We start from the raw sequence: 24,042 nt of genomic DNA, 5'->3' as shown, positions 1-24,042 counted from the left end.
TACCAGAGAAAGTTCAGGCCTTTATTTATAACTTCAGACTTGGGGAGTGCAATCTTCTTAAAAAAGGAAGATGTTCTATTCAGCACTTGCTCAATTTATTTAGTGGTAGACATAGAATGTATCAAATAGTTCTTCATTCTGACATTTCAGAACTAAGATCTTGCTTACAGAAATAGTACTTAACCCTCCATTCTTAGGATACCAAAAAATCCAGCACCTCAAAGATGGAAAGCATTTCTTATTCAAATCCAATTTATTGTCTAATAAAGCAAAGATAATTTTTACTCCCTCGCCACCTATAAATTAGATTCTAATAAGTTTTTTGTTTTATGTTCGGAGTAATGAAAACTTGTTCAAGTTATTCTCAAAAGTTCTCAAGACAATTTTATGACAAAAGCAACTAACATCCTAATCTGCTGGGCAGGCAAAACTAAAAAACAAGCTGTTTAATCTCTTAGTAATTATTCTAGGTTTTCTAAAAATCAACAAATATTTTATTTTTTATTTATTTATTTATTTGCTTTTTGGGTCACACCCAGCTATGCTCAGGGGTTACTCCTGGCGGTGCTTGGGGTACCATATGGGATGCCGGGGATCGAACCCGGGTTGGCTGCGTGCAAGGCAAACGCCCTACCCGCTGTGCTATCGCTCCGGCCCCTAAAAATCAACAAATATTTTAAATATAGTTTCTTCTTCATGAGAAATCAGAATACCCCTAGTTCAACAGAAATACATTTTCTTCTGGGAAAAAAAAATCAGAATACCCTTAGTTTAATGTTTTTTGAAGATGTTAACATTACGAATAGAACATTAGCTTTTCTGCTGTATGTACAGTGATAAATAACCCATCCCAACATCCTATCCTAAAAACATAAAAAATGATCTAAAAGGGCATCAAAAAGTACATAACACGTTATATTAAAAATGATTCTTCATATGCTCTTTTACGAAAGCAACTGATGTGAAAAAAACATAAAGCTTGTTTTATGTTTGAAAATTTAGGTGACCTCTAAAAGCATTCCAGAATATTTGGTGCTCAGGGGCTACTCCAGGCTCTGGATGCATGGGAGCAGCTCTTGGAAGTGCCATGGGACCATGCAGATGTGTTCCTGCACACAAAGCAAGCACTCTGGTCCTTCCATCTATCTCCCTGGCCCAGACTGCTGAACTTCAAATCCAATGCTATGGTAGGTGAAATCGTAGTATAATAAAGAACAAAATGAAGACAGGAGAGAGCTCTAAGTGAATGTATTCATTGCATGTGGGTTTAATGTCTGGTACCAAATTGCTCCCAGTACTGCTAGAAACAACCCCTGAGCAGACACCAAACACATATAACAAAAGCAGCAGCAGCAAATGGACACCACTCCACTGTTAAATGGTCAAAAATATCTGCAATAGCTACATTCTTCATAATCTTTTGTTATCAAAAACTTCAAAGGCATCAATCAACATTTTGCAGTGTTTTGAATGAACACATCAGGTCATATTTGTTAAAAGTTAACTTTCTCTTTCATATGAAGGCAGAGATGGATCTGAGAGCAAACTGTACACATCCTAACCTCACAGATGTGGACACCATGGGTATCTCACTGAGTCATCATTGATGCACCTTCTTCACCAGTAGCATCTTGGGAAATGTGAAGGTCTTCAAGCATCTCTGTCAGACTAATTCGAGGTGCTCCTTCATCATCAGTGTCACTCTCCACAGGAATTGTTGCATCTAGGAGGATTTCGAATAAATACAGATACGTAAATACGACACAAACTATACTACTATATAACCAGATTGTATCTGCAGCTTTCGTATCTAGAGCAGATACTGACTGAACTGCATAAATATTATGAATAAATTTGTTAGTATGAAAATTAGTAACTTTTTTGACTGTTGGGCCCCATCTGGCAGTGCTAAGGAATCACTCCTGCGGGCTCAGGGGACCGTCTGGGAGGCTGGGAATAGAACCCGAGTCGGCTGAGTGTGCAGGAACTGTCCTGCCCACTGTACTATCAATCCACCCCTGAGTGTCAGCAACTTGATGCAAATAATATATATGGTATAGAAGACTTTTTAAATTTTATATATTTTTGCTTTTTGGGTCCACCTGGCGATGCACTGGGGTTACTCCTGGCTATGCACTCAGGAATTACTCCTGGCGGTGCTCAGGGGACCATATGGGATGCTGGGAATCGAACCCGGGTCAGCAAAGCAAACATCCTACCTGCTGTGCTATTGCTCTAGCCCTAGAAGACATTTTTTAAAGTTTTGCTGTTCTTTTCCATTTTTCCGTTTTAGTGTAATAGCACTAAGCTTGCATTCCTAAATATACCCATGTATACTACATCTGTATGTGCACACACTTTACTGAGTGATTCAAAACAGCAAACCATTCAATAATAAATTCTACTGAATTAATAGTGTTATGTTATCACGCGGCTTGCAAACAATTATGAACACATAATTAAACATTAAATTATAAATATGGGTATGAAGATGTTTTTAATTTAGTTTCTTTGCTGTTAAAAAGTAAATTGTCATATATGGAATCAAAATTTACAGTATTACTCATAAATGTATGATATGCAACATTTAACCAAGCAACATCTCTACATAAAAGATACAAACTTAAAGCACTGGCATAAAACCAACCTCTGTAAATGTTGACATTTTTTCTAATTGCCTCATCTTCTTCAAGATCTTCAAGAAAATCTTGGTAGTGCCTATAAAAGATAAAAATGTTTAAATATTTCATCTTCCTTGAATACTTTGGTGCAGTAGAGGTGAGCTAACTGTATACATCAAAATCATTAGAACCAAAACTATTATGAACACGGGTGCCAAACAAATAACAAACCTGAGGCTGGGGAGTGGGAGGATACCCAGGAACCCTGGTGGAGGGACGCTGCACTTGGGTTGGGTTTGTAGCTGGAATGCAGCACGCCTGAAACCCTACTATCAACAGCTCTGTAAACCACGGTGACTAAGTTAATATATTTAAAATGTAAAAACTTTAAAATGGAAGTTTTTATAACAAAACCTCATCTTTATAAAGTATGAAGGTGCTGCTAACAATAAAACTGTTTCAAATAGAAAAAAATTTAAATGTATGAAAATCAAATACAGATACTAAATACTGACAGGACTATTTCCTCTTTTCCTTTCTGATAAGGAAACCATTTTTTACCATTGCTCCAGGTTTAGCCTTATATCATTGACATGAAATCAAGGTTTTGACAGCCTCATAATTTCACATTTTACTTCACATTTTAAACCATCTACTTTCCATATCTTCATTTCTCAACTAAGTTATTTAAAAACAATAGCATATTTGCTGTCAATGATGTTTTGTTTTTTGTTTTTGGCGACACCCAGCAGTGCTCAAGTTGGTATTTGTGGCAGAGTTTGGAAGACCATATGGGTGCTGGGGATTAAACTTGGGTCAACCACATGCAAGACAAACTTCCTGTCCACTGTACTATATCTCCAGCCCCATCAACAAACTTTTTGATCCTAAGCCGTAAGTACTCATTTAGTACCTGATATAGTCTAAGAAATTGTTAATAGTGATACTATTATTGTTTTTTAATTTTGGGCCCTACCCGGCGGTGCTTAAGCATTACTCCTGTGGTGCTCAGTGGAACATAGGGGATGCCAGAGATTGAACCCAGGAGGACAGCATGCAAGGCAAACGCCATCCCCACTGTACTACCACTCTGGTCCCAGTGATACTCTTTAAGGTCAAAACTCAGAAAAACACTAATCTATTAATGACATGTTTTATACTCATTTAATCAACATTATGAATATAAAATAAAAAGATCCATTCTGTGATTTCCCATATAATATAAAAATCACAAATATTAAACATAAGGATTTCCCTGAGACTACACGAAAAGTTTGACAGAAAAAAGTGGGACCTTTCATCATCTGTATCCATGTTTTCTCTATCTCTTTCAAGTTCTTTAAGTTTCCAGTTTCTACGACGTTGTCGTTTGGTGCGGTCATAGCTCTTTTTGATTAACACCTAAAAATAAGAGAAACATGCAAAGTCAAAGAAAATGGGAAGTAGGGAATAGAACTCAAAAAATGAATCCTATTAAGAGAAGGAAGGAAGCGGGTCCAGAATGATCACAGAGCGGGTAAGGAATTTGCCTTGCATGTGGTCAACCTGGGTTCCATCCCCTGCATCCCATAAGGTCCCCTGAGCAACGCTAGGAGTAATTCCTGAGTGCAGAGCCAGGAATAACCCTTGAGCATGACAGATGTGGCCCAAAAAACAGCGTATGTGTGCACGCACACACACAAACAACGAAGGAAGGAAGGAAGGAAAAAAAGGAAGGTTAGGTAAATGCCTGGAAGTCAACAAACGGGAAATGAGCAGAAATCAAGGAGCAATATCTAAGAACTTCTAACACTCTTCTCCTCCTTTAAGACGATACAACAGCTCAAAGAGCACAGTGTATACACGGCTATTTCCTAAGTTAGTAAAGAATAAAAGCCTGAGAGGAAGAAGATCTACTGCTATAATTTTTTGCCCAGTTTAAGAAATCAAATTTAGCACTGGTGAAGGGATGGGTTCCCGAACTTTGTATGAGGGAAGTATAAGCACAAAAGTGTATAAATCTGTAACTGTACCCTCAATTAAAAAAAAAAAAAAAAAAGAAATCAAATTTATTTCATAATATTAAGCAGAAAACAGGCTTTAGACAAATTTATCTTGGTTTAAAATTCTTACAAACTGATGTTAGAATAACATAATCATTGAAGTCTTCAGTTCAATTAACATATAACCTTTTTTTTCTGTTTTTTTTTTTTTTCTTTTTTATGGGTCACACCTGGCGATGCACAGGGGTTACTCCTGGCTCTGCACTAGAAATTACTCCTGGTGGTGCTCAGGGGACCATATGGGATGCTGGGAATCGAACCTGAGTCGGCCACATACAAGGCAAACACCCTGCCCGCTGTCAATTAGCATATAAACTTTTAAAAAAGCATCATATAACGGTAATACTTTCTTGAGAAAAATTTGGTATGAAATCTGTAGTGAGGCTCATTCTGGACACTGGCCTGCATCTGGACCAGAGATGTGTACTTTCAGCTCTTTCCCCTAGGGGAAGCCCGTGTTCTCTCTTGGATATGTGTCTCTTTCTTTCCTTCTCTCCTTCACATTTCTCTAAGTAAATTTCTTCAAAATTATTTTTACATTACTTAAAAATCGACAGTGATTTACTATACTATTATAATTATGAGGTGAAATATAATATTCCACTAAGACTTGCTACTGTGGAGAGAATTTTAGATTTTTTTTTTTTTTAAATTTGAGCCATACCCAGGATGAAACCTTGGTTAGGTTGTGTGCAAAGCAAGCATGCTACCCACTGTATTCACTCCAGCCCTGTAGAGATCATTTAAAATCATAATTATAGTCAAAATTAAATAGCAATTTTAATATTAATTTAAAAAATTTAATTGATTTTTACACCCATACCCAGTGTTTTTCAGGGTTTACTCTTGGCTCTGCTCAGGGATCACTTTTGGTAGGTCTTAGGGGACCAAATGGGGTGCTGAGGACTGAACCAGGGTCAGCTACATGTGAATACCTACACCTGTTGTATTCTCTCTCTGATCCCTAAAAGTTATCATTTTTAATGATGAATTTATTGCTTGTTTGTTTTGGGGCCATACCTGGAAATGCTCAGGGGTTACTCTTGGCTCTGTACTCATGGATTACTCCTGGCGGTGCTAGGGGGCCCATATGGAATGCTGGGGATTAAGTCTGGGTCAGCTATGTGCAAGGCAAGCACCTTACCTGCTGTACTATCGCTCTGGCCACTATTAATTTTTTTTTTTTCTTTTTGGGTCACACCTGGCGATGCACAGGGGTTACTCCTGGCTCTGCACTCAGGAATTACCCCTGGCCATGCTCAGGGGACCATATGGGATGCTGGGATTTGAACCCGCGTCGGCCGCGTGCAAGGCAAACGCCCTACCCGCTGTGCTATCTCTCCAGCCCCTCCACTATTAATTTTTTACGTGATACTTTTATTGAGGGGTCAGATTTGTACTATCACTATTGATACTTTAGGCATACAGTGTACCACACCAAGAAAAAGCCAATATCCAACACAGTCAAGATGTTCCTTCTCATTTATAATTTTAGTTTTTCTCTATGAATGTCAAGTTTTTGACTGATAATGGAAATCTGAAAATGACAATAAAAAGAATTTTGAATTTTCCTCCATCAAAAGTTTAAAATGACAGCCTTTTCATTGTATTTGAAATCTCAAAATAAAAAAAAAAAGAAGAAAGAAAAAAATTAAATCTCAAAATAAAGTTCTCCTGCCCCCGCGCCATGCTGTCTTCACTGGGGTCCCTTCGGAGAGGGGCAGGTTGAGTTTCCCTCCCTACCCCAAGCAGAGCCCAGGCAGCTGAAAACCTCCAGAAGCCAGCCGCAGCTATGCTCAAGGCCACACTCCACACACTCACGAGTCTCACCCATGAAGGAACCGACAGAGGAACCCAGGTATGCGGGACCCATGGCTGAGATCTCCAAGCCTGCTCAGATTGGTAGTGGCCTCCTCCACCCAGATCCCCTGTTTTCCAGTAGCTTGGCAGTCACACCCACAAACTGCCCCCGGTGCCATGTAATCATCAATGGACAAGACCCAGAGACTATAAACAAAGCTCCTGGAAGAGAGTGATGCAGAATCTCACACAGTAGAGCCTTGGCATATTCGAGATGTCAAAAACAGTAACAATAATGGGCCTCACTGAACATGACAGGGAAGAATGGAGATGCTACTGGCGCCCGCTTGAGCAAATTGATAAGCAATGGGACAACTGATACAGTGATTAAAAAACTTGTGAACCAGTGTATTTTATCCATAGAGTCACATCACTTCAACACAGAAACAAAAGGAAAATTCTATAGCCTTACCACATCTGGGACTCTATCTGCATTCATTTTGTTGACATATTCATCATTTAAGTTAGAGTTGGCCAAGTCAAACCTGAAATGAAAATAATTGAACTCTTAATGACAAAAAGAACTTATTATATGATCATCCAGAAGTTCCTAAGATCAGTATTTAGTAAGTAGGCTTTCCCTCTTTGAAAGTTACAAAATTTACTAGTTAATATGCTTCCACAGAATCTAGTAAAGATAGTAATCCATCTCAGTTTCATATATTATCCATTACTATCCTCTTTACCTCATACTTACTAGAGAAGCAAAACAAACTGATGATACCAGTTTGGTGATAACAAAATCTAGAGCATACATAAAGGCTCCCAGCATGTAAGGCTGCCATATTTTAAAAGTGAAATATTTCTGCAGCACCATATGCATAATAAAAACTGCTCACTATCCATCACCAAAAAACTGTAAATATGACCTAACAACACAACTTCCTGGTTCAATTACAAAGTCTTAGAGTAAATAATCTAATCTATAACTCAACTTAGTTATCAATAATAAACTGAGTAACTAGGTTCCTAAGACGTCACATTTGTTTGGGGAATAAAATAATTTTAGCATTTTAGGTAGGCTTGTTAACTACCAAATAAAATTTGCAGTTTAAAATACTACAAATTGGGCTCAAGAGACAGCAGATTGGGTAGTGCTTGCCTTGCATGTGGCTGACCAGGGTTTGATCCCCAGCAGCTCAAACACAGCCCCTTGAGCCCCACCAGACTTATCCGTAAGCATAGGAATAAGCCCTAAGCACTGCCAGGCGTGGCCCCCGAACCAAAACAAAAATAAATAAAATATTAGAAATTAATACAAACCCTAAAACCAGGTCACCAGGATTTAGTAGATGTCCCAAATGAGTGCGACAAAAATACTGTTTATCTGTATCCATCTCTGAAGTTTTTTGTACCCAGACTTCCCCAAGGGTATGCTTAAACAACAACAAAAAAAGGCACTTTTCAATCATCAAAACATGACTTACTAAACAACTCTTAGAGAAGTTAATACAGTATTTACTTTGATTTTCAAATTTTCAATTTGAAGATAGAAAATGCTTACTTTTAAATCTCCAAAATGTCAAAATTAATAAATTTCTGAATCATGAGCATATTTTAAAAAATCACTAGAATAAAATTAAATTTCTTTAAAGACTTAAACTAAAAATTTATAAAATACATCACCTAAAATGCATGAAATTTTCAAAAGAAATTTTTGCAAAATAAAATAAAACAAAACAAACCCTAAATAAGCAAAAACAAAGCCAGACAGGGACACCTGAAAAATCTTAAACCCAGACCCTATCCTAAGGAGCCCTTGTCTTACAAATCAGGTTCAAAAGCACAGGGTTCAGACTGCTGTCAATCCAGGAAGCACAGTGCCACCAGAAACCCCAAGTCTGTTTCAAATGAATTTTTTGATATCTATTATTTTGAATCCCCCCTTCACCCCACCTTTTTGTTGGAAGCAATATCCCAAGTTTCAAGCTTTTTTTTTCTGGGGGTTTGGGGAGCCCCAAGGCCAATCCTGGTGATGCTTGGGCCAACCAGGCCTTTGGCTCCTGCAGCTCATGTCGGGAATCAGCACGGCCACCCCAACAACTCTTGGGGGCAACCAGAAACATACTAGAGGTGCCCAAAGATCTCTGGGGCTATGCCCATTGATACTCGGGATCACAGAGTACCAGATATAGAGTATATGGATCTCAGTGGCTATGCCCAGGGATACTCGGGCTCACCGAGTGCCAGATATACAGTATATGCATCCCTAATCCCTGTATTATCTCCCCGACAGTCAGGAAATTTAGAACCAGAAACCCATTGAAAGTTTTCTTTCCAACCTGATTTTGCAAGCAATTACACATTTCAAACTTAGAGGCTGTATTAGACAGCTTTTACTAATCTAAACAGAACTAAGGAAAAGGACATCAAGAGCAAAATTTTAATGATTATAGATATAATTAAGGAATTTAGAGATGAACAGATGATACAAATATACAGGAAAAAAATGAAGTAAAAGGCAGGCTTCAGATTTAGGAGAGAACTGTGAAAAACCAAATACTAAGGAAAGACTAAATTCTATGTAATAAGATTCAGTTCTTTCTAGCAACCAGACTAATCATATATATATATATATATTTTTTGCTTTTTGGGTCACACCTGGCAAAGCACAGGGGTCATTCCTGGCTCATGCACTCAGGAATTACCCCTGGCGGTGCTCAGGGGACCATATGGGATGCTGGGATTCGAACCCGGGTCGGCCACGTGCAAGGCAAACGCCCTACCCGCTGTGCTATCACTCCAGCCCCCAGACTAATCATATTCTAGATATATATACATATATATATATGTTTATTGACTTTTTGGGATCATATATATTTAAAGCCCATAAAAATATATCTGGGTTTACAAATATTCGAGGGGCTATAGTATTTCTCTATGCATTATAAATAATATTAACCATTATTAAATTCTTCATTTTAAATTAGATGTAGAAATTAATGTCTCCTTTCCCACTAATTTCTCCAAATTAATCATAAGCTATTTTTTTGTCTTAAGATATCACCTTAAAGATCACCTTAAGATAACCTGAAAGATTACCTTAAGATATCAATGTAAGATAACCACCTCAAAGGAAATGAACATTCTTAGTATCTAGATTAGGGATCTCTACTGAATTTAAGCAAGCTTCCACTTTCTAGCATAAAGGAAATACAAGATATTAAGAACTAAGTTAAATGACATCAAGGGTCAACCGTAAAACTCAATTGGAATACTGGTGTCATAAAAAGAAGAGGACAGGGCTATTACTAAATTTAAGAGGCACCACACACATTCAAAGCATGCTCTTCAAATGGACACTAATATTAACTTACATTAAAGGCATTTAGGAACAAATAAATACTAAACATAAACTATATAGTTTATAGATACAATACCCTGAAGCCACACCAGGAGTAATACAGGTGTGAACCCAGGTGTGGTCCCAAAATAAAGACAAAACAAGACAAGCAAATAGCAAATAAATACAGACAGCATGTTTATCCTAATGTCATCTAAGATCTACTGAAACTAATTTTATTTTTAATTTTTGTTTTTTTGGATCACACCCGGCAATGCTCAGGGGCTACTCCTGGCTCTGCATTCAGGAATTACCCCCTGGTGGTGCTTGGGGAACCATATGGGATGCAGGGGTGGGGGGTGGGGGGACGAAACCCAGGTCTGCTGTGTGCAAGGCAAATACCCTCCCTGCCGGACTATCGCTCTGGCCCCTCAAACTCATTTTACAGTCACTAAAACATCTTTAAAAACAAATTTACAAAAGAGGAAACAAGACAGCAAGTTATGAGTCTTTTTTTATAAAAAGGCGAGCAGTTCAGAACTTACCTTTTTTGATATCATTCCAGCACCTGCACTGCGCTTTAGATCTCGGACGATGCTGCATTCCATCACAATAAACTCTTCTAGTTGTTTGGGATGACATAAACTATTGAAAGGGTGACTCCAGAAAGTGTTCCCATCAATATCTGCAACTATGAACAAACACAAGATATTAAAGGAGGGAACTGAAGTACTGGAAAAGTCATCAAAATGTGTTAAGCTAAAAAAGATGGCCTATATGAACCAGGAAACACTCGGTCAACAGAAACCACAGTGGCAAATCAACTCTCCCAGGTCATTCTATATTCCAATAAATTAACTGCAAATTTCTCAAAGGACGAGAGGTTCCTGGTCATAATAAATCTTAAGCAGTTACTATCACCACCACAGAGCTCAGTGCTTTCTGTGCATGGTTAAATATAAATAGATCTGATCTGATTACTAGAGTTGTATATGTGCATTTTAAAAACATTTACCAATACTTCAGTGCTTAGTTTAAGGAAAATAAAGTTCTTACTGGCATTAAAAAATATGTCCATCCTAATATTACAAACAGACCACTGATAAATTCAAATTTCTAAAGATTTTTAGAAAAATACAAACATAAGCTCAAATTTTTTATAACAGAAAAGTTTACATTATAGGAAATATATGAGAAAAGATCAAGGAGTAGGAAATGGAGCCCAGTATCATAAGATAACTAACAATAAATAAGGCGTCTTACTCATTTTTGGTCTTGGGCCATATCCCCTGGTGCTCGGGACTTACTCGTAGAGAGGCTTAGGGAACCATACATGGTGCCAGGGATTGACCCTAGGTGTGTAGGTGTGTATAGTAAGCTCCTTACCTGCTATACTATTGCTCGGGCCCAAAAGGGGTCACCTTTTAAAAAGGTTTTTTAAAAGGAAAATTTTAAACTATGCTATAATTAAATTTATTCGAATTTTTGGGCTAACAAGGTAGTGCACACAGCTGACCTGTGGTTGATCCCTAGCACTGCATATGATCCCTTGAGCCCTACCAGGAGTGATTCTGAATACACAGACAGAAGTAAGCTCTGAGCATAGCCAGGTATGGCACAAAAAATCCAAACAGAACAAACAAAAATCACTCCTAAATTTAGTTCAAATTATAATTACACTAAATGGTTTACCGGTTCGAGAAGTTAAATGCTCCAAACTCTAAAATTTGTGATTCACTGAAACTTGGCAATAAACTCAAATAATCAACTATAAATATTAAATAAAATAAATAAACAAGTCAATAAAATTGGTTTTTAGGGTTTGTGTGTGTTTTTGGTTTTGGGCCACACGCAGCAAAACTCAGGAGTTACCCTTGGCTCTGCACTCAGGAATTACTCCTGGCAGGGCAGGGGGGCCATACCAGCTGTTAGTAATCGAACCTGCGTTGGCCATGTGCAAGGCAAACACCCTACCCACTCTACTATCACTCCAGCCCGAACCTTTTAAGTTCACAGAATTGTTTCTTGAAGTAAAAAGTTACCAGGGTAACTTAACAAGAGCTTTAAAAATACAGTTTTGTAGGAATTAGATCATAATGATCTTAGCTAGTTTTTAAAACCAGTATAAAAAGAACACACGAGGAGCTGCTGCTCGAGAAATAGACACTCTGTTTGTACAGACAAAATCCAAGAGTTCTTCTAACCCATTTTGGCACCCAGAGCGGCTTCTTACAGACACGCATCTTGACTGTGAGCTGTACTACGACTATGAGCCGCCTGGGAAGGGATTTTCCCTTTCCACCCTGTTTTTCTGCATGGAAAATGGTGGCAGCAGCATCATCCATGTGGTGAACTAAAATATCTGAACTGAACTAAAATATCAGAAATCCAAAAGCGCGTAGCCGTGATAGCTCATAGAATCTTCATTCTCAGCAATGAAAAGAAATTATTAAATGATGCCTTTTCAGCAGGCCTGATTGTTGGGGGAAAATTCCAAACAATAATAGTGAGTTCTCTATTGAAATATTGAATGCATTCAAAGTATAGAGAATAAAATGAAGATCATTAGCTACTTAGGTGGGGGCTGGTATACTGGGGTTCTTGGTGGTGGAACATGTGCACTGGTGAAGGGATGAGGGTTCAATCATTGTATGACTGAGACTTAAACCTGAAAGCTTTGTATTTTTTTTTTCTCACGGTGATTCAATATAATAAAATTAAAAAAAAAAAAAAAAGAACACACGATTCCTGCTTACTAGGGAGAACTATCAAGGCAAACAGTTCCTAAAATTTACCTTGTAGCGTATTCGGGTCTATGAGATGGATGGTGCTGGTCACTCGAATACACACACAGATCTGGTTCATATTTCCCAGGCTATGTGCCAATTTTGGAGACAGACAAACAACATTATCCTAGGCATAAAAAACAATTATACTGAAACAAATCCTATATAGGTCTACAATAAACAGTCATCAATGCCAACCTGATTGAGATGGATCTGCCCACATCAAAAAGCCATTAACTATATAGAGCAACAAAGGGTGTAAGGAAAAGAACTAGACCTTAAACTAGAACAAAAAATGCACTACATTTCGCATTTTACGATGGTGTTATAAGAGATAGGGACAGGATTAATGTCACCACCACTTAGTTGTCCCAGTAAGCCCAGTTTCTGGCTGGGATCTTTGGTGCCTTTTTGGGATGGAGACAGGCTGGGTCCCTGCGCTGCCAAAAGGGCCAGTGCCCCAACCAAACCTGATATCCTCTGGCACATAAATGACCCAACTTCACAGTTCCACTACTAACCTAGAAGAGATGCCAAAATGCTGAACTGTTTTTACCTGTGCAGTCTCAGCCACTCATTTATTTCTTATCATCAATGGCTACTATGAGCTACAACAGAGCTGGATAGTTGCTAGTGATAGGACATAGTGTCTAAATACTGAAAAGAGTTACTAACTAGTCCCACAGAGAAGTCTGCAGACCCTTAACTGAAGTCGGCAGGCCTAATAGTGTCTTGCAGCACAGACCAGTGATAACAGCTTTAAAGCTCTGAAACTTTGTTATCTCATGTCCCTCAAGTCCCCGAACTACTCCAAACTTCCTTTTCCTCAGCTTTAATGCCTGTCATTATGATGTGTGAGTTTACAATTTTGAATGATCACAATAAATTATAGCAATGATGTAAGAGAATGGTAGTCACCACTGGAGTAACCCCTGAGCACCATCAGGTGTGGCCCAAAACCCAAAAATTTATTTCCAATATATTGCTTAATTTTATCTTGCCAAAATCAAGTCAGCACATACTCCACAAATGGGTCTCTACTTATCTTAATATCAATTTCTACATTCAAAATTTCTTAGAGCTTGTCATAAGTTTATCAGAAAAACAATTTTAAGGAACAGAGACAACAAAAAATTTCAACAAGGTCTTTTTTTCCATGAACACCAAAAGGAAGAAGGTGACAAGTTTTTGTTTTTTGGCCACATAATGGAGGTGCTCTGGGCTTACTCCTAGCTGAGCTCTGGAATCTTCCTGGTGATGCTCAGGGGTCACCAGGTGGTGCTGGGATCGAATAAGGGTCTGCCACATACAACCTAAAGTCCTATACTATTTCCCAGGCTCCTCAATGTGTGCCGATTTATAATTTTAAGCATGATTACCTTTGCTATGGGATGTCCACACTGCCCAATACTGTCTACACTGGACAGTACTCAGGGGCTACTCCCAGCTGGGGCTCAGGAACCACCCAATGCTAGAGACTTAACTTGGGCCTACAGCATGCAAAGCAAAGCCCCCTGGGCAATCTCTCTGGCCCAAACATGTTATTTTTTAACATTTTTCAAAAACATGTTTGGATATCTAAAATCATTTAAGAGCAGTTTACCTACATTTAGTTAACCCTGGAAGTGAACAGGAATTATACAGAAAACCTGATCAGTAACTCCTTCTCTATAGACATGAATTAAGACATAAATGAACTGTACCTTGCATATTGGAACAATTTCCACAGAAAAGGTGCTTTTGTAATTATATATGTTACTACGGATATCCTGAGAGATTAGCCTCTGTGATGCTTTATATCTATTAAGAGAAATTGATAATAAAAAGTCAAAGGTAAATTAATAACAAAAAGATGAAAGTTCTTATTTGTGTAACTTCAGAAATAATTTTCACTAAAGAATCATCACTGTCCAATCTAAGTTCCCTGTGATGAAGACTACTGGAACCCACTTGAATACAGTCTGTCTACTTTCACCTTTATCCACTAAATACCTCCAATACATGCTCTTGGCACAGACCAAGGGCAGGAAGGGAAGTTAGGAGAGAATGTAAAAGACAAATTTTCATCAGGGCAAGAGATACAGTACAGGAGGTAGGGTGGCTTGCCTTGCGCACAGCCAGCCCAGGTTTGGTCCCTGGCATCCCTTATGGTCCCCCAAGCATCGCCAGTAGTGTTCCACCCCTCCTTAAAACACACTAAAACAAAAATCACCTTATGACTTTGGAGTTTTATCCTATGAAGCTTCTATAACCTACTCCCATAGTTCTTTTGTCTTATTTAAATACATCAAATAATGGTTCAGTACGATAGTGCTTGTTTTGTTCCTGTACTACACCCATTGGTGCTCAGAGTTTAGTCCTGGCTTTGCACTCAGGGTTCACTGCTAGTGGGCTCTTGACATATGGTGTGAAGTGGTCAAACCCAGGTTGGCTGCATGCAGGGCAAGTGCCCTACCCGCTGTGGTCTATCACTCATGCCCCACTACAGTGCATATTGGGGTGAGGGCCAGTGCAGAAGAGATCCTTAAGTGACACTTAGTATTTCCCTTCAAGTGGCTAGTACATTAAATACTAGGTAGTTGTGCAAGTATTCCTATTTTATGTTTTAACAACAATAACCACAACAAAAATGTTTCCTAACCCCAAACACAGGTGACCTGCATTCATTCCCAATTTCCTAAACTTAATCATTTAGTTTCAGAACATACCTGCAGGGAACTGAAGAGTGAAGAAATTCTACCATCTTCTGAGCATGTTGTTTTGAAGAGTAAAAGAAATCCAGACCATCTTTAAATAAGGAAAAAAGTCACATGAAAATAATTCTGCAAAAGATTTCCCTCTAACATAGTAAAATATGGTATTACACGAATATTTTATTATACTGTTTGGACTAGAGAGATAGTACAATGAGTAGAGTGCTGTCTTGTATGTGGCAGACTCAGATTTAATCCCCGGTACCCTATCAGGTGCCCTGAGCTCTGCCAGAAATGACCCCTGAGTGTAGAGTCAGGAGTGACTCCTGAGCACTTCTGTGAGCCCAAACCAAAGGGATACAAAGAAGAAATGTTTAGAGATATTATTTCAAGCAACACAGTTAAGCAAGAAACTAATTCAAAATAGAAAAAAAAATTAGGGGAACTATCAGTTTCCTACTGACAGTGTGTAAATTACGCTATTTTTAGTGTGGAATTACTACAATACAGACACATATTTAGATCTAGCACACTGACTTGAGAATACTTCTAGTCAAACTCAGTAAAGATTATTTTTCCACCAGGACAACAGAATACACATACGACACAAGAATTTAGATCTCTGGGGCTAGAGATAGTATAGCTGGGAGAGTATTTGCCGTGGATGTGACCAGCCATGGTTCATTTCCCAGTATCCCATATGGTTCCTAAGACCACCGGGAGTCACCCTTGAGCAGAGCTAGGAGTCCTGAGCAGCACTAGGTGTGACCCCAAATCCAAAAAACTAAACTAAGTATTTAAGTATCACCATGTGCAAATTTAACTTTAAAAATTAAAACTAAGAACCACTGGGTCTGAGCAGCACATCCACACTGATGAGTATTCCCACCAAGCACAGCCACGAGGCCCATGCAGAAGGACTCAGTATTGTCAGGAAAACCACTGGGTCACTAGGAGTCCACCATGTTTATGAGCCCACAGCAAGCAACACAAAGTGTGCTAAAGTACTGAAGCATATATCCCAATGAGCACTGCTGTTCGAAACTAAACATAAGACCCGGGGTCATTAAAAACAACAGCAACAGCAAAGAGAAGGGGAAAACTGCAAACAGAACTTCCATATGATCCAGCCTTCTTACTTCCATGTATATATGATCTCAAAGACAACTCAAACCCGAGAGATGCAATGTGAAATAAGGCAGTCACAGAAAGTCAAATACTTCATAATTCCATATAAGTGAAGAAAATGAAAAAAACAGGATATTGCTAATCCATGAGCATAACATTTTAATTAAGCAACATGAATTAAGTTCTAGAACTCTCGTACCATACCATATAAAAAATACCATACTTTTTATCTATTGAGACTAATCTTAAATCAAGTTTTTAACATATACACACACACAGGTGTAGCAGGAGGGGCCACATCTGGTGATACTCAGTTTACTCTTGCCTCTGCAATCAGGGATCACTCCTAGTAGTGCTTAGGGGGATCATATAAGACAGTGGGGCTCAAACCCAGGTCAGCCACATGCCAGGCCTGCTCTACCTGCTGTACTATCACTCTAGCCCCTGCAGAAATAAAGAACTAAGACTAGTTTCTTTCTAACAGAAAGTTCTTCTGGACAGTGTTATTTGAGATATTATCAGGAAAGATAAAAGACTAGGTAGTTTAACAAAATACCACCTGAACTTCTTTAAGTACCACTTTAACTTACCATGAATCTCTTTGATACGCAGTGTATTCTGATGCATTCCATATTTCAAAATCAATTGTTCCAAATAGTAGAAAGTTTTTTTGTGCAGAGTCTAAACATAAAAGCATCACTGAATTAATGGATGACAATTTAAAAGCCACCCATAACAGAGCTTTCTTTTTAGAGGTCACATGCTGTGCCAGCGGTTGTACTCGGGCTTACACACTGCTAGGCAGGTGTTCAAATGCTTGAGTCTTTTCACAGCTCAGCAGGCTGATTTTTAAAACAATAAGAACCTTCAGAGATAAAATGTGATAATGCTAATGTGATGAACCCAAGCTATCCCCTGATACCTGAAAAACTTAGAAAGAGACATTCCTCGGTGTTTTAATTCAACAAAGATGAAATACAAGATGATATGCTATTTCTTTTTCTTCTTCTTCTTCTTTTTTTTTTTTTTTTTTTGCTTTTTTGGGTCACACCTGGCGATGCACAGGGGTTACTCCTGGCTCATGCACTCAGGAATTACTCCTGGCGGTGCTCAGGGGACCATATGGGATACTGGGAATCAAACCCGGGTTGGCCGAATGCAAGGCAAACACCCCACCCGCTGTGCTATTGCTCCAGCCCCTGATATGCTATTTTTTTCTCTACCTTTTGCCTGACTTGAATCACAGCCTTCCAGAAATCCTTAGCTTCCACTCTATGGCAATCTCCACACATCTGTGGCTGAACAACGTAATCCACCACAAATACTTGCTGCAGGATAGCACCATTCATCACCTGAAAAAGAAAGCAACCACACTCCTTCATTGTTCTTACTAAAAGATACTTTAATATAATATTTAATTTAAAATCTTTTATTATAATGCTTTGAAGATATCAGTAATAAATCTAAAGATCTACAAGTTTAATTTAGAATTTATTTCATTAACATTTCAAATGTGTCTTTAGAGTACTTACCTGGCGATGCACAGGGGGTTACTCCTGGCTTTTCATTCAGGAATCACTCCTAGCGGTGCTCAGGGGACCACATGGGATGCTGGGAATCAACCCAGATTGGCCACGTGCAAGGCAAATGCCCTACCTGCTGTGCTATTGCTCCAGCCCCAAATAAAACCTTTTAAATAAGTAAATTATTCCCAAACATAGCCAAACACCAGAAACCACCCGAGAACTTCTTCAAATAAACAGCTATTAGGTTTCATATCTAGCTGAACGCAGCTTGATTTGTTACTATGAATCATTATAATCAGCAAAGTTTGGGAATCAGCCATAACTCTTGTTTTGATTGAATCCTTTTCTTTATAAAAGAACTTTGATGGTCATAGATACTACAGTGGACAAGGCACTGGCCCTGCACGTGGATAACCCTGGTTCAATCCCCAGCACGTGTATGATCCTCCATATGCCACCAGGAGTAACACCTGAGCAGAGTGGCACAACACTGAGTAGTCTCAAAAGACTGGAGACCTAGTACAGGGGTTAAGTCACTTGCCTTGCATCTAGCAGACCCTGGCTCAAATATTTAGTACCATGTATGGCCTCCTGGGTACCACCAAGGTCACTCCTGAACATACAGCCAGGCAGGAACAGTCCATGAGAACTGCTGGGTGTTGGGGAAAAAACCAAACCAAACCACCAAAATAAATAAACCGAGGAGGTAGGAAGATAGCTAAAGGGGCTTGAGTACATGTTTTTTATGCAGGAGTTCTGGGTTCAGTCCCTGGCAACAAATGTTCAAGTACCATTAAGTTCAGCCAGAAACAAATTTTTAAAAAAGAAAACAAGAGGCTGGGGAGGTAATGCAAGGGAGGAGAGTGCATATCTTGCATGCCCTAAATCCACCCTCCAGCATAAATCCAACACCCATAATCCTCTATCCTGCTACCTAAGTACTCTAAGCACAGCCTGCTACCACGCCCACCCCAGCTCTGGCAAGTGGCACCAAGCACTGGCTGCCCAAGCAGGACTGCAGCCACTAGCCTTGGGGAGACTTAAAAAGAGCATCTTCACCGATCAATCCCGAGTAAACACTGTTCCTGCTAACGACCTGATTATCTGTGAAGAGAAGTAGATGACTTAAAAAAACAAAGATTACACTAAAGGGATCTGGTCCTTTTATCAAGTCATAATATCCCTTGCTCGCACCACTTACTTTACCCATGCTGAGCAAACTATGTACTGCTTACCTCTTTCTGAATAGTCAGTTTCACTTTAAGTCTCTTTGAATGGGGTTCAGTCCAAACAAAGCCTGCATCTACAAGTCGGACCTTCAGACAAAATAAAAAAGTTAAGTTCTCATCTGAGGAGAAAAAAAATCATTAGTAAAAAGATTATATACAAGGTACAAAGGATGTTTCTTCTCAGTCTCCATTACTAAGGATCTGCTGAGACCCCAAGGGCACTTTCTAATGTACCCTCCACATCCCATCTACACCATGGAGTGAGGTCCCGATACACTCACTGCACCATTCCCCAGAAGAGCTTTACCGCACTGCCAGTCCGCAGACATCCTACTAGTAAGTTCATTAGCTCCTACTATAGTCCCAGAGACATCTTCCTTATCCACCCTCACTGGATTTCAGACTTCCTTTTCAGTCTCATCTAACACTCCGTCCAAAAATCCTGAACTTTCACTGTGCCTGCTGAAACACAAACTTCACTAACAAAACCTACCCCATCTCTTTGCAGAATATTTCTCTTTCGCTATAGATCCACAGTCTGTAATACCCCCCTCTGCTGATAAGACTGATTTTTTTCTCCGTGTCACTGGAATAGAAGCCAGAGAGCCATACTCCTTGTCTTAATTACTAATTCTAACCCACTTTCCCTGCTCTTCTTCCTTAAAGAATTCCATTTTCGAATCTGAAGCGCAGAGATATTGCCACCCACCTGACAGTTATATATTAATCCCAGAACCACCTGTTCTTGTTATTCAAAGATTTTAGCTGACTGGATTAATTCTAATAAGAGCTGGTGAGCTTAAGGTTCTCACAGATGACATGCAATATACTAGCTTCTACATTCTTTTGAGTTCTTTTGGCTCCAGGATCAATCCTGTCCTCTTCATTTTCTCAGCTACTCAATATCCTTGTCACCAATATCTGCAACCCATTCAAAATCTCAATTCTAAGTATCTATCCCACTCCATATCTACCACCTAATATTTTACCAGCTCACTCTCTTTAGTTCAAGGGCACCAGAATCTTTTTTTTTTTTTTTTTTTTTTTTTTTTTTTTTTTTTTTTTTTTTGCTTTTTGGGTCACACCCGGCGATGCACAGGGGTCACTCCTGGCTCATGCACTCAGGAATCACCCCTGGCGGTGCTCAGTGGACCATATGGGATGCTGGGATTCGAACCCGGGTCGGCCGCGTGCAAGGCAAACGCCCTACCCGCTGTGCTATCACTCCAGCCCCGGCACCAGAATCTTTCAAACTAGTAGTTCTCAGGGCAACCTACAATCTATTTATCCATCCAGCCTTTTGTTTTGCTCTGTATGTTTTTAAGGGCACACTGGCTGTGCTAAGGGATTACTCCTTGCCCTATGCCAGGATCATTCCTGGCAGTGCTCGGGTTTAATATGTGATGGCAGGAATATCTAATCTGGGCCGGCAGGGTACTGGGCAAAGCCTACCTGTTGTACTATCTCTCTTCTCACCCCCCTTCCAGTCTTATTTAAATTTTAATATATCCTACCCTGATTTCAAGATCAATCTTAATGATCATTCCCAAAGACAGAGACCAGAAGATTAAAAACCCAGGCTGGGTTCACCCTAACTTGTGTATTATCTCCCCAGTCCTCTACATTACACCTTTTAAAGCAAAGAGATGATTTTTATTTACAATAAAAAAGGAAATACAGGTTCTGAAGGAGAATCAAAGGGCTGGAATGCATGACTTGCACGCTGGAGTCCAGAATGCATCATCCTGCATCATCTGGTCCCCAAAGTACCACCTAAGCACAAAAACTGGGAGTAGCTCCAAGCACTGCTGAACGTGCCCCCAAAGATGAATAAATTAAATAAAAATATGTAACTCTGAGGGCCAGAGTGTTAGTGGGGTTACTAGCCCTGCATGCAGTTAACACTGGCTCGATCCTAGGCACTGCATATGGTCTGGTAGGCGAGTCTGGGATGATCCCTGGACACAGGGCCAGGAGTAAGCCCTATGCACCACCAAGCATGGCTCAAACCCACACTTCCCCTACTCCACCACGTAACTTTAAAAACAGGATTTGCCTTAACAGTGCTTACCAACAGTGATGTTTTTTATTTTTAAAAACATGTTTTAGTTATTTGACCTACCTTACTCAGAGGGGCTTTGAGTTTTTTCAAGCACAAAGCAAGAAGTTCCCTGGATTCTAATGCACACTGTATCCACGTTCCTGGTGGCTGAAAATATCTAAGAGAAATAACAATATGGTAAAACCCAGTATCTCTCAAGAAAAACAAAATTTCCATCTGAATATGTAATATAGTACTGACTATTCACTAGAAATTATATCCAACACTGATCTGAAACACACAACCCAAATGTATACATATATAAATACATATGTAAGACCAATAATTAGTTTAAAAGATAATGTTAAAGTCTGAGTGTGTAACCCTTCCCTAACATACTGATCTCTGGGAATAGCTGGACTCTACAGAGGATACAGTAGTACAGAAACATACCTTTGGCATTGTTTGCAGAAAGAAATAGTCAGTTGTTTTGGAATGCCTTGGCTGATGTCTACTTTACTTCGCAAACAGGCAACACAAATATTGGCAGGATTTGGACTAATAGGGATACCGCACTCACAGCACAAGCTTGAATAAAGCACAGATTTTCAAATTAAGTTTCATGGAATCACTAAATATACTATCATAAAATATGCTGAGTCCAAAATATCCCCCCCTTGGAAAAAAATTACCCAACAAGTAAAAGCCTTCAAATTCAGACCATAGTTGTCCATAAAAAATTATAGCGCTATCTTCAATAATGTAGTAACTAAGGAACAACTTTGGGTTTCTGGAGCCAAAAAAAAAGATGGCTTCAATTTTAAAGAATCTGTAAACTACAATGTTCTTGAGTCAGCACTGTCAAACAGAAGTTAATGCTATATCAAGCCCCTCCCCCCACAGTGCGCCGACCCCAATTACAACACAGGTCTCTTAAATCCTTAAAGTTACTAAGTGATAGAGGTATTAGGAGTAGCTTTTGTTCAACTGAAATAGTTCTGGGTAGGCTCCAGAAGTATAGCATGTAGCATGCTTAACTTTATTGAAGTATTTTTTTTTTTTCTTTTTGGGTCACACCTGGCGATGCACAAGGGTTACTCCTGGCGGTGCTCAGGGGACCATATGGGATGCTGGGATTCGAACCTGGGTCGGCCAAGTGCAAGGCAAACGCCCTCCCCGCTGTGTTATCATTCCAGCCCCCTGAAGTCAAGTATTTTCTACCAAAAAAAAAAAAACACCTTTGCAACTCAAAGTGAATTCCATTTTCTCAGAAATACTGTTTTTCTTATTTCCCCACTTAGGACAAAACACTGCCCCCATCCAGGAATGATTTCCCCACAGGCGTTTCAGATTCACTTCTACGTCTTTAAATTTAAGGGGATGTTTTAAAAAAATATAACTGCATCACTTCAAGTTACAAGGGTGCAAGAATACAAACGATCTGTAGTTCCAGACATATTATAGACACAAACCGTCTCTCTCCTACTAAATTCACCATTAAAAGCCCACGGCCCTGTCAGCTAAGGGGTCGGGCTTGGTGGGGGCGGGATGCTGGGGACACGGGTGGTGGGATTGCTGCGGAGGCACTGACTACCTAAGGCGACTGTATCCTTAAGAACTTTGTAAATCACGGCATCACAGTGTCCAAATACAGGTCAAACATAAGAGAAAAAAATTAAAAGGCCCAAGTCACCATCCGATTGACCATTATATGAATGTGGGAGGAGGGCGGAGGGAGGGATGACTCACATGTGTGCGGGGGTGTGGCTGGTCGGTTCGGTCACGTACTCCATCGCCCCGGACACGCTGGCTTTCAGAGAGAAGAACCGAGGGGGTTAACTCAGCTCTCCACCCCTCCGTACGAAGCTTTCCGCGAGCTTCTACCCGCCAGCGCTGACAGCCGGACCCTCGTCCCTCCCGCGGCGGCACCGCCCTGGAGGTGTCCCCGGCGCCCGGGCAGGACCCGCGACGAGAAACACGCCACAAGCCAGACGCGCCAGAGGCACGGCTCACGCGGTCTGGGCCCGCGGGGCGCACACGTGGCCCCAGAGCCCAGCGGGACCCCGGGAAGGCCTCCCTGTCGTCGCCGCGGCGTTCTCTAGGGCCGGCGGTATGGGCCTCGGACCCCCGAACTTACCTGGCGCCTCTCTGCCGTCCCCGGATGCAAAGACAAACCGCAGCGACTCGCACGACGCCCCGCACTATCAGGCCGCCGCCATGACAGTACAGCTCTCGCGAGAGGAGAGTAGTAATCTCGCGATACGAGCCGGAAGCGCACCTAGGCCGACGTGGAGTTAGGGGCGGGTCTATAGCCGCCCTGCTCCGGACAGACCTGGAAGAAAACTTGCAGTTGGTCTCATCCTGAAGTGCTTGAGATGTGCAGAAACGATGTCCCAACTGTTCTTTTCGCGTTCTCCACCTTTCCTCCTTCCCTCAGCCAGAGATTACTCCAGGTTGACGTCACCCATATAAATATACAAAAGATCGTTTACGTTGTCCCGGTTGGAAAGTGCAAATCAAAATGACAATGAAGTAATCACACACCTGTGAGAGTGAACTGTCTCAAGAAGATCAGAAACAAGTGCCCGCGGGGTTGCAGTGGAAAAGGAAGCTCATTTATGTAGGTGGGACTGTTCTCTGATTCAGCCTCTATGGAAACCATAGAAATACTTACTGAAAATAATTAGAAGCGATATATGGTGCATCTCTTTCACTCCTTGGCATCTGCCCCAAGGACATAATAACAGAATTCCAAAAGATGTATACAAATCCCCATCAAAGCTGAGAGAATAAAGAAATTGTGATATGTGCACACAAGAAAATATACTCAACC

At 40.1% G+C, this 24,042-nt stretch overlaps 1 protein-coding gene across 2 annotated transcripts; it reads right to left on the bottom strand.

Annotated features, from left to right (window-relative positions):
- On the bottom strand, nucleotides 1-23,447 carry NMD3 (NMD3 ribosome export adaptor). 2 transcript variants are annotated; one of them, XM_055128727.1, is made up of 16 exons: nucleotides 23,347-23,447; nucleotides 22,959-23,019; nucleotides 21,663-21,797; nucleotides 21,291-21,387; nucleotides 19,175-19,255; nucleotides 17,637-17,765; nucleotides 17,004-17,094; nucleotides 15,301-15,379; nucleotides 14,296-14,392; nucleotides 12,602-12,719; nucleotides 10,352-10,497; nucleotides 7,787-7,899; nucleotides 6,936-7,008; nucleotides 3,916-4,022; nucleotides 2,648-2,718; nucleotides 1-1,723 (listed from the first exon to the last, which is right to left on the bottom strand). In XM_055128727.1, exons 2-16 carry the CDS (start codon nucleotides 23,000-23,002, stop codon nucleotides 1,590-1,592), a joined length of 1,515 nt encoding a protein of 504 aa, XP_054984702.1. In that variant the 5' UTR covers nucleotides 23,003-23,019; nucleotides 23,347-23,447; the 3' UTR covers nucleotides 1-1,589. The 2 variants fall into 2 exon arrangements, with proteins under 2 accessions (XP_054984702.1, XP_004603289.2); XM_004603232.2 differs by having other exon boundaries at nucleotides 22,959-23,015; nucleotides 23,347-23,441.
- Nucleotides 23,448-24,042: the final 595 nt, after the last annotated feature.

The sequence above is a fragment of the Sorex araneus genome, chromosome 2, assembly GCF_027595985.1.
Source record: "Sorex araneus isolate mSorAra2 chromosome 2, mSorAra2.pri, whole genome shotgun sequence".
Taxonomy (NCBI): domain Eukaryota; kingdom Metazoa; phylum Chordata; class Mammalia; order Eulipotyphla; family Soricidae; genus Sorex; species Sorex araneus.
The sequence above is the reverse complement of the archived record's forward strand: the minus strand, read 5'-3'. Positions and strand labels throughout refer to the sequence as shown.